At 53.5% G+C, this 9,344-nt stretch overlaps 8 protein-coding genes across 8 annotated transcripts; 5 read left to right on the top strand and 3 right to left on the bottom strand.

The window, feature by feature from the left end:
- Positions 1-889: 889 nt before the first annotated feature.
- On the top strand, positions 890-1,714 carry GNI_055380 (putative hypoxanthine-guanine phosphoribosyltransferase; the record flags this gene model as incomplete). The annotated part of the gene is made up of 1 exon (XM_011131621.1): positions 890-1,714. The coding sequence occupies one exon, from the start codon at positions 890-892 to the stop codon at positions 1,712-1,714; it is 825 nt and encodes a 274-aa protein (XP_011129923.1).
- A 228-nt stretch (positions 1,715-1,942) lies between these two features.
- On the bottom strand, positions 1,943-3,261 carry GNI_055390 (serine/threonine-protein phosphatase; the record flags this gene model as incomplete). Its single annotated transcript, XM_011131622.1, has 4 exons — positions 1,943-1,993; positions 2,109-2,309; positions 2,463-3,089; positions 3,223-3,261. 4 exons carry the CDS (start codon positions 3,259-3,261, stop codon positions 1,943-1,945), a joined length of 918 nt encoding a protein of 305 aa, XP_011129924.1.
- A 1,113-nt stretch (positions 3,262-4,374) lies between these two features.
- On the top strand, positions 4,375-4,869 carry GNI_055400 (putative ubiquinone biosynthesis protein UbiB; the record flags this gene model as incomplete). The annotated part of the gene is made up of 1 exon (XM_011131623.1): positions 4,375-4,869. One exon carries the CDS (start codon positions 4,375-4,377, stop codon positions 4,867-4,869), a length of 495 nt encoding a protein of 164 aa, XP_011129925.1.
- A 145-nt stretch (positions 4,870-5,014) lies between these two features.
- GNI_055410 (hypothetical protein) lies at positions 5,015-5,266 on the bottom strand (the record flags this gene model as incomplete). The annotated part of the gene is made up of 1 exon (XM_011131624.1): positions 5,015-5,266. The coding sequence occupies one exon, from the start codon at positions 5,264-5,266 to the stop codon at positions 5,015-5,017; it is 252 nt and encodes an 83-aa protein (XP_011129926.1).
- A 141-nt stretch (positions 5,267-5,407) lies between these two features.
- GNI_055420 (hypothetical protein) lies at positions 5,408-6,214 on the top strand (the record flags this gene model as incomplete). Its single annotated transcript, XM_011131625.1, has 1 exon — positions 5,408-6,214. The coding sequence occupies one exon, from the start codon at positions 5,408-5,410 to the stop codon at positions 6,212-6,214; it is 807 nt and encodes a 268-aa protein (XP_011129927.1).
- Positions 6,215-6,366: 152 nt separating this feature from the next.
- Positions 6,367-7,716, top strand: GNI_055430 (hypothetical protein; the record flags this gene model as incomplete). Its single annotated transcript, XM_011131626.1, has 1 exon — positions 6,367-7,716. One exon carries the CDS (start codon positions 6,367-6,369, stop codon positions 7,714-7,716), a length of 1,350 nt encoding a protein of 449 aa, XP_011129928.1.
- A 1-nt stretch (position 7,717) lies between these two features.
- GNI_055440 (hypothetical protein) lies at positions 7,718-8,769 on the top strand (the record flags this gene model as incomplete). The annotated part of the gene is made up of 2 exons (XM_011131627.1): positions 7,718-8,357; positions 8,555-8,769. The coding sequence occupies 2 exons, from the start codon at positions 7,718-7,720 to the stop codon at positions 8,767-8,769; spliced, it is 855 nt and encodes a 284-aa protein (XP_011129929.1).
- Positions 8,770-8,897: 128 nt separating this feature from the next.
- Positions 8,898-9,110, bottom strand: GNI_055450 (hypothetical protein; the record flags this gene model as incomplete). The annotated part of the gene is made up of 1 exon (XM_011131628.1): positions 8,898-9,110. A coding segment is annotated over one exon (213 nt), but the record flags the coding sequence as incomplete, so codon positions are not given.
- Between the last annotated feature and the right edge of the window lie 234 nt (positions 9,111-9,344).

Here is a 9,344-nt window from a genome sequence, read left to right on the forward strand (position 1 = left end):
GGGGGGGGGGGGTTGTACCTGAGGAGATCCAAAATATGGTTCTTGATAGAGTGCAATTTGATTTCCCAGGTCTGGTCTTCATGGACGAGTCCCTGGTCACCCCTTGCCCACGGCCCTGGAGCGGCGCCAGTCGGGACTCGCGTGAGTCGAAGGCCACCGAATGACGCGATGCAGCCCCGTGGCAGCTTGCCCGCGCATTCGTTGAACGAAGTAGGCCGCGACATCGCACAGTAGTACAAACACGACTCGATGCAGACCTGGTCCTGGTTCTGATAACAGTCAACGTCGAACAACATGTCCAAAGGCGCCTCCAGTGCCTCGTTCGACTGTACGCGTGCCCAAAAGTCCTCAACCTGCACCTGCGTGATGGGATTCAAACTCCATGTACGAGGGTCTTTCCCGGACTTGGTCGACGCCTCAGTCTTGGGAGCCGGGTTGGTACTACCGGACAGCTCAGCTATGGCAGACGCCTCAATCGTTGCCGGGTTGACAGCTGACGGTTCTATGTAAGCAGTTGTCGCCGAATCGGTGGGCGACGACCTCGTCGACGCTGACTCGTTTTTGAGCAGCGACGAGTGAGGGAAATCTCGCTCCTCAACCTCAGGATCCCCCCTTCCCTCCACGCCTCTCCCCCTTCTTTTCTGCACATCTCGCGGCTCGTTTGGTCCGGGGTGCGCAGGAGAGCCGACCGCTATTGGATGCCCAGCGGGACCTGGTTCTCGCTCCCCCCCAGTGTGTGCAGGTAGTATACTGTTCATTGGCACGAGTGGCTCAACCAGCACGAAGCCGGGGACCGAGGGGTCGCCGCTTACGATTGCGATCAGACTGACGGCGGTGGTGAAGAACAGCCCCTGGGGCTTCATCGCAGAAAAAAAAATTTCCGCGGGCAATGAGCAGTCCATCAGCGGGGGCAGGTGACAGCAAGGCCATCAAGTCTGCGACTAGCAAGGCGGAGAGTAGCAAGGCGGAGAAGACTCCGTTGAGCACGTGTTCGTCAAATGTGTCGCTAGTGCGTCGCGAGCCGATAGGTCATTTGAGTAAGGGGGTGAGTATCCCGGACAACCATAGGACCCCGAAGGAGAGTTACTGCGTGCCACCGCACTATTTCCCGTTGATTGAGGACATTATTCTGACTCGGGGGCAAATTGTGGACCGCATTGAGAAGGTGGCTAGTGAGATGTATGAATTTTACCGAGACGTTGAGCAGCCGGTGGTGTTGGTGGTAACATTGAAGGGTGCCATAACGTTCTTTGACGAGTTGTCTCGCGCTTTGCGCAAGATCGCAAACACTGATATGCGCGGACTGAAGCGGTCAACATACCTAGAAGAGTATATCCGTTGCAGTAGTTATACCGGCACATCGCGTGGTCCCGACTTGAAGGTGGACGTGGCTGTGGCTCAGGTCGTGGAATACTGTAAACATAAACACGTTGTAATTGTTGAAGACCTCATTGACTCAGGCAGCACACTCAAGGCCCTCTACGACCGCTTTTCTGCCTGTGACCAAGTCCTATCCGTACGCACCGTCTGCGGCTTTAGCAAACGTACACCTCTCTGGAACGGCTTTATTCCTGACTGGGTTGCATTCGACGTCACCGACCAATTTATTGTTGGCTTCGGCTGCGATGTTGATAATCACTTCCGCGATCTCGACCATCTCTCCACCATCAGCGAATGTGGTAAGGAAAAGTACCTGGCCGATTACAACCAATGATCATGTCACCCTGTACGTGGCACCCCCAACTAGCACTACAGATAATATCTACAAAACACCCGCTTTGGGTCGCCCACTCTCGCACGCACACTTTCGCCCACACGCCCGCTTTAAGCGGGTGACTTCAGAGAACTACGCCAAGCAACGTGCTTAATAATCCTGCTCGCTCAGGAACCTACAAGCGAAAGGGTCAGCTAACTACACCGTAGCCATCATAAGCCGCAGCCATTATAAGAAGTAGTCGGGAATAGGCTTTTTTGCCGGAGCCCCTCGATCGCTCTAAAGAAAACGCAATATTTTTTCAACCTACCAGCCAACCAATACTCAATGACTAACTAACCACTGGCCAGTTTGCGGCTGCTGGGCCGGACAAGAGGGCGGGGAGTTTCCTTACCGGTGGCGCAGCTTCGAAGTTCTTAAACTCGATGGAATTGTTATCTCCCAGTTCCATAATGGAAGCGCTGTTCCCACATCGGTAGCAGTAGTTGGGAGCGCTCCACACTGTTACTAGTTTCTTTCCGAACCACCATTTGTGGCCGTCCATGACCAGCTGATGAGCTCTTGCAATTATCTCTATATCGTTTTTCTGACAAAACTACAAGGCGACAAATCATACTCGGATCAACATGACATCATTCCAAGGTGTGTGCGAAGGTGAGTGCGAAGGTGAGTGCGAACGTGAGTGCGAACGTGTGTGCGAACGTGTGTGCGAACGGGTGCGTGTGTGGGTGTATGAGAGCGGGTATACCTCGTCTACTACGGAACCGCCGAAGAGGAAGCCAGCTCCCCTTGGGCTGCAGTACCAGTTGTCGACTTCTTCCGGGTCGGACCAGAGCAGGTCGCACATGGCGCCTTCGTGGGGCACTTCCTGGTGTCTGTCGAGGGTTCGAATCGCGTCAATGGTAGAGATGTGCGGGGAGAGGCCGCCATGTACACATAGGTATTTATTATCTACCAGTGCGGCAAGAGCGAGATAATCGAAGACCTCCGTGCAGTATCGCCAGACAGTACTGGATCCATATTTGCGAAGGCATTCGTCATAGAAGCCATAGACTTGGGTAATCTGACGCGACTCATGGTTACCTCTAATGAGGGCCACACGGTCAGGATACCGAACCTTTAAAGCCAGCAAGAGCAAGAAGGTTTCTACTGAAAAGAATCCACGATCCACAAAGTCACCCAAGAACAAGTAATTCGTGGCAGGAACATCACCACCGACCCGGAACAACTCCAACAAATCGTAAAACTGTCCATGAATGTCTCCACAGATCGTAATCGGACTAGACACCCGTTGGACGTTAGCCTCCTCACTCAACAGCTCGCTAGCTCTCTCGCAAAGAAACTTAACATCCGGTTCCGGTACCAACTCACAACGCTAAAACGGGATAGGATGTGGGGGGGGGGGGGGGGGGGAGAGGGGGGGGGGGAAGCATGAGGGGGTATATCAATCCGGGAGACAAGGAATATGGCCATGTGCCGACGTGCTGAGCACAAGAAGCGGTACGTACTTTCAAGGTCTCGATGATCCTTTCCGTTGCATCGCCCATCACCGTCCCCCCTAGATATTTTTGGACGTCAAAAATCAATCGAGGCCGAGGCACCCATGGCCGAGCACAATGTAGACAACGTTCGCACCGCATCCCAAACACTGTTGCCCAGGTTAGCAAACGTGCCATAGATCTGATAAGGCCAGCCACATGTGTACGGCAGGTTGTCCAGAACGCACACGTGCACGGGCCCGACGAAAATACACGCGCACATTGCCGTCATACTGAAATGGACCGAGTGGTAGGACCGAGTGGTAGAAACGCATTCATAGTAAACTGCATCACATGATAGAACGCGTCATAAATCAGGTAGGTCTCCCACCTGCTGGAATTCCCATTGAAACGGGCCCCTCTTACACATTTGCCAAGACATTGGTCATTGTTCGGAACGTGTCGTAGGCCGCACTCACTCCGTCTCTCAGCGACGTGCATAGACCCAGCCGACTGGCTACCGCGTCGCACTCCTCTTGGGTCGCACACGGGGTACCATCGTCTTCGTTCAGCAGCCCATAATCTGCGGTCATCATAAAAGACGAGGGCACAGTCGGCATGTTTTTGTGAAAGTATGCGACCGTGGAATTCGCTACAGCCTGGGCCAGGAGGCCTGCGTCCTCCGTCTCCGCCAAGCTCAGCACGTCGTCGTCCGCGATGATCCGCTGAAGCAAACGGTACTCGTCGCTCCTGACGCCAAAACGAAACGCGACTATGTCCTCGAGGTGTCCTAAATCTTGCACCACCTAGCGGTTACATCACTTTGCTCTTACAAGACAGCGGGCCGAAAGCCAGACATAGGGTAGATACCGCAACCAAACTCACGAAAATCATTAGCACACGCGTGTGCTATCATTCGGAGTGGACGCAATATCCACCATAAAATCCCGCGATACCCAATCATTGAGTGAAGTCTCACATGAGACGTTGCCGGCGCAGTCAAGGCTGCAGGAGAAGTGGGACAGAGCAGCTTGGAGCGTCTTTTCTGTGGTGGAAACATGCGTGACGAGCTTGGGGGTGTTGGGATATGTTTCCAGCGCATTGCTGGCGAGTCCCCTGTCGATAGTGCCTGGTTCTTTCAAGATAAGAGGCAGTCGGATAAGCGACACGCCGGTGAAGCTAATGACTCAGGGTATCGCTACTTTGGGGCCTACGGCGGTTAAATTCCTGCAGTGGGTCGGGACGAGGAAGGATATCTTTCCGGAGTCGGTGAGTCGGCTCGCCGTTCGATACCAGGCCAACGTTCCGGCCGACCCGTTCCCGTTTACCTGGCTGAGCATAATGGATGCCATCGACCGTGACAGAACACAGCGCGCTCTTAACCCAGGATCGGGGCGATGGTACACTCTCTGGCGCACGGAAGAGCTGGACGAGCAGGAAGTTTACGTGAAACCCGACGCGGTGGGCGGGGGTAGTGTCGCTCAGGTGCATGCCGTCATGATCCGTGGACTTGGCCGCGTTTCCAAACGACCGAGATGGGAAAAGGCCGTGATGAAGGTGCTACGCCCGGGAGTCCGCACCAAGATTGAAGCCGACCTGTGGTGGCTGAACCGGCTTGCCAGGTGTGCCTCTGTACTGCAAGGAGAGTCACATAATTGGCTACCGCTCGATGAATAGTAAGATTAACACCAATGGCCATCTGGCACCAACGACTATCTGGGACCAATGACCATTTGGCACATATACGTGACAGGGCGAGACACATGACTGGACGGAACACATGACTGGACGGAACGGTTGCTGATGGTGGGAAACCTTGGATTTACTTTCTTTTAGTGTTAAGCAATTTGAGATGTTTATTATGCCGCAGACGGATCTGATGGTGGAAGGTCGGAATATGGAGCACTTTCGGCGCAACTTTGGGAGATTGCAATCCCGGTTGATGAATCCGGGAGGTCGGGTAGTGGTGCCTTACGCGTATCCTGGACTGCGATCGCAGGACGTCTTGACGGAAAGTCACGAGTCGGGAGTTCCGCTCGACGTATGGATCCGACTGCATGGCGGTCTCGAGCATAAGTCGTCATTCAGGGGGTCGCCCCCGTCCTTACTCTCGCCCCTGTCCTTATCCCCATCCTCGATCCCATCCCCATCGTCTCTTTCGGACAAGTTGTTACGGCATGAGTTGGCTAAATTCGGATGCCACATGTTTCTGCAAATGTTGCTTTGGGACAATTACGTGCATTGTGATCTTCATCCAGGCAACTTGTTGGTGCGTGTGCGGCGCCAGTGGATGACGCGTCGTCCGTTGTTCGACTTGGTTTTATTGGACGCTGGTTTGACTTCCTCGCTGACTGAGCGCGATAGACTGAATTTCATCCAGTTGTTCCGCGCACTCACCTTCGGCGAAGGCTACGAGGCTGGACGGCTGTTGGTGGAACGCGCACTCAAACAGGACTGCAAGGACCCCCACGCCTTCTGCACCGAGGTGGCCGATGTCGTTAGCCGACTCGTCGGACCACGCATTAAACCCTTCGAGGTCATGCTGGACACGGGCAACTTCCTCCAGTCCTACTCACCCTTCGGCCACCGACTGGGTAAAAAACTCTTGACTGAGGCGTTCGTCAATAAGACAGGCTCTAACAAAACGTTGGCTAACAAAACGTTGGCTAACAAAACGTTGGCTAACAAGGTGTTCGCTAACAAGGTGTTCGCCTCAATATTCCGGAGCAGACTAGGCAGCAAGCTAGGCAGCAAGTTGGTCCTACCCAACCGCCAGCTACGATCCCGGTTCAAACTGCACGACATGAATGCGGGGCGTGCCCTCCGTGAAATCCTCTCCGTATGTGTCCGCCACCGCGTTCAACTCGAACCACAATTCCTTGGCGTGGTCCTCGCTCTCGGTATCGTCGAGGGCATTGGCAACCAACTCGACCCAGAGCTCGATCTCCTCGCCGTATCCAGGCCTTTTCTCCACGTCATCGCCAAAGACGCGCTCTGGAAAAAGGATCCAGGGGGTGGTTGAGGGTCTAGCCTGGTTATGTGACTCAAGGCCAGCTAAGTTGGTCGGAACGGGCTCGGGCTTTACGGGGTCGGCGGGGCCCAAGAATAGGGGCATTTTGCTCTGGAGTACGTTTGGTGCTGGTTTGAGGGCAGGTGGTCGGTTTTTCCTAATGTATGGCGCAGCCTCCGACGCGTCAGGCGCTTTTGCAGCATGTGTTCGAAGAGACGGTCCATGTGGCTGGTAGATTGCTGCCAGATACGGTGGAATTTCTGCAGCAGCATGATTGCCGCACAGTTGTGATCTTGTCTGCGAATGACACGGACTCTTTGCTATGTGTCCATGTGCTACAGTCGTGCTTGTCGGAACGGTTGGGGCTGCTGGTGAAGTTGTACGTGGCTGCGTGTTATGCGGACCTGTTGTTGGCGAGTGTGAGGTTTCGACAGGAAAGTGCTGTGGTGATATTCATCAACTGTTGTGCAAGGATATACATCGGGGACCTATTCACGGATCAAGAGGTACATAATGAAGGAGAGAACGCACAGGGAGATAATAGGGGCAGAGGGATGAGAGACAGAGAGATGAGGAATGACCAAGGTTACCAGAATCGTCGGAGCGGAGACAAACTGTTGTGCTTGGTTGACTACCACCGACCTTATGACCCAGAATACGTGTCCAATTCCCTGGAGCAGATGGCGGGACGTCGAAAAGCAGCAAGTGGGCTGGCGACAAATGCCGTACATATATATTTGACAGAAGCCGACTACTCTCGCTTAAAGGTGCAGGTCTATGACAAAAAGGAGGCCGGTAGCTTTGAGAAGTCCACGTCGGATCACGATACTAATTCCATCAGCACCATCGTGGACATAATGAGTTTGGACCTTGGAGAATACGTGGCTGACGATACGTCTTACGCGATTTGTTATGAAGCACTAGTCGAGACTGGCATACTCGATTCAGTTGAAACCTCGTCGCGTCCCACACAACCCGACCTCTTCGGCTACTATGCCGCCATGTCGTTATCCTTTCATGTTCTTCAAGGACATTACACGTACCGACAGTACTTAAGTCAGATTAATGAAATCCGAAGGATAATGAAATGCAACTTACAGGAAGAGATCAATTTACCATTGCTTAGGTTCCAGTCGTTGAAAAATACGGCGGAATTCTCAATTCTACATATTGGAGCTAGATTAATCTACGACAATCTAAACGCACTGCGAACCGAACTGGAGATTAACTCTGTACAATCCATTCGTGACACATCTTGTGCTTCCATCCACCGCACACTGTGGGAGCACAAGCACTGTGTGGAGCACACACTGTGTGACAGCACGCGTTTGAGTCCGGTCATGGTTATGGTTTTAGCAATGTTGGGAAGAAGTGCCGAGTGTGGATACAATCGAGAAGAGTCGTGGGAGAATGGAGAGTGTGTTTGGTCGATATTTATCGTACCCGGAGTATCCTACGGCGAACTTTATTTTGCCGATGGTTTTGATGAAGACAGCTCACGGGGTGTTGAGTAGCATGGATTTGGCACTGTTGTTGACGTTGCACATTGTGCCGTCTTTACATGAGGATCGTTCAGTAGATAGGTTAGTGCAGAAAGAGATGTCTAGTGTAGTGGGTATGCAACGTCAACGGTTGGAGGTATTGGAGGAGCAGTTGGCGTGTTCAGTGGACGTGAATGGGCGTTTTCTGGAGGCGTTGGCAGTGCTTGATTGGTTACGGCGGCCTGCGGACTTAGCGCCGATGGTAGGAGCGTTATTGCGTGCAGCGCTGGGCCGTTCGGATACAGTACAACGCGAGGCCGTGGGCGTCGTTCGACGACTGTTGATGCGGAGACGGACACCGTCAGACGGCATCGTGGGTGTTAAAAATACACTCGAGGGTTTCATCGAAGAACACGCACACGAAATCATCGCACGCTGTCCCTTCACAATGCAACGAGTCGCCGATACACTCTCCCGCATCCTCTCTGGTGGCGCTCCCGAAGAATCACGCCCGCACATCATTCTCGCAGTCATACCGCCTGTCACCAGTGAAGATAAAGCCGTCCTCATCGGCTACCTTCCTTGCGCCTCCAAGACCAGACCCAACCGACTTGGCATCGGCCTCCAGCACATACTCCGAGACAGACTCGGATGTGATGCCGTCTCTCACAACGGTACACAAACACCAACACGTCTGTCTCACACACTCGCACACGTCGACACAAAACATGTGATGGGCGGTGTCATGTGTGACACACCGTTTACCACACACCGTTGACCACACACACCGTTTACCACACACCGTTTACATGACACGATCTACGTGGCACGATATGCGTACACATGCCGCTAAGCCGTTTATCTAAATAAGGATTCGCGTCATACATTGTGCGCGTGCGAGGGGAGTCGGGACGGAAGGCCTTCCAGCTCCTGTTCCCACGAAAACGATCGAGACGAAGCAGCCAACAAGGGCGACGGGGTAAGCGACCGAAGCAGCGTGAGAACTCGGACCCCCAGGCCGACGGCAACAGCAGCCAGGGGGAGGTGGGAAAGCAAGCTGACGAGATTAGGGACGCTGTTTTCTAACTATACACATAAGGTTCACACTTCGGTTTTATCTGCATAGGCTGCCCGTGTCCAGAACCCGAGTGCAGACCTGAGTGCAACGTTGGATCTGGTCCAACCGTCGGTCATTTTAGACCTGCATTTTCGCCTCACTCCGCCTTGGGTTCGCCTTGTTCCACTCGTGGCTTTTTGAACTCTTCTTCTTCCTCCTCCTCTCGTGGTCGCTTCACGGCCGCAGAGTCGGCTCCCGGCTCCGTGTCGGTCGCATCGGGCGCGGAGTCTTCGCTCTCAGCTTCGCTGTCCTCTTCCAGGTCCTCAGAGTCTGGGTGATAATCTTCTTCGTCGTCGTCTTCGTCGAATTGCTAAAATGCAAAGTCATTCGGTAACAGGTATTCGGTAACAGGTATCCGGTAACAGGTATTCGTGACAGGTATTCATATGGTGTCCGGGGGGGGGGGGGGGGGTGTCATGATGGCGTTACGTTGTTCATCAATAGAGCCAGCAACGATTTACTTTGCGGCTGTTCGTTCTCTAATAGTTAAACACTGAGAATCAAGCACCCATCAGTGGGCGAGAAGTTAGGGGGTGGCACCTTT

This window comes from Gregarina niphandrodes, assembly GCF_000223845.1.
Source record: "Gregarina niphandrodes unplaced genomic scaffold scaffold00008, whole genome shotgun sequence".
Classification (NCBI taxonomy): Eukaryota; Apicomplexa; class Conoidasida; order Eugregarinorida; family Gregarinidae; genus Gregarina; species Gregarina niphandrodes.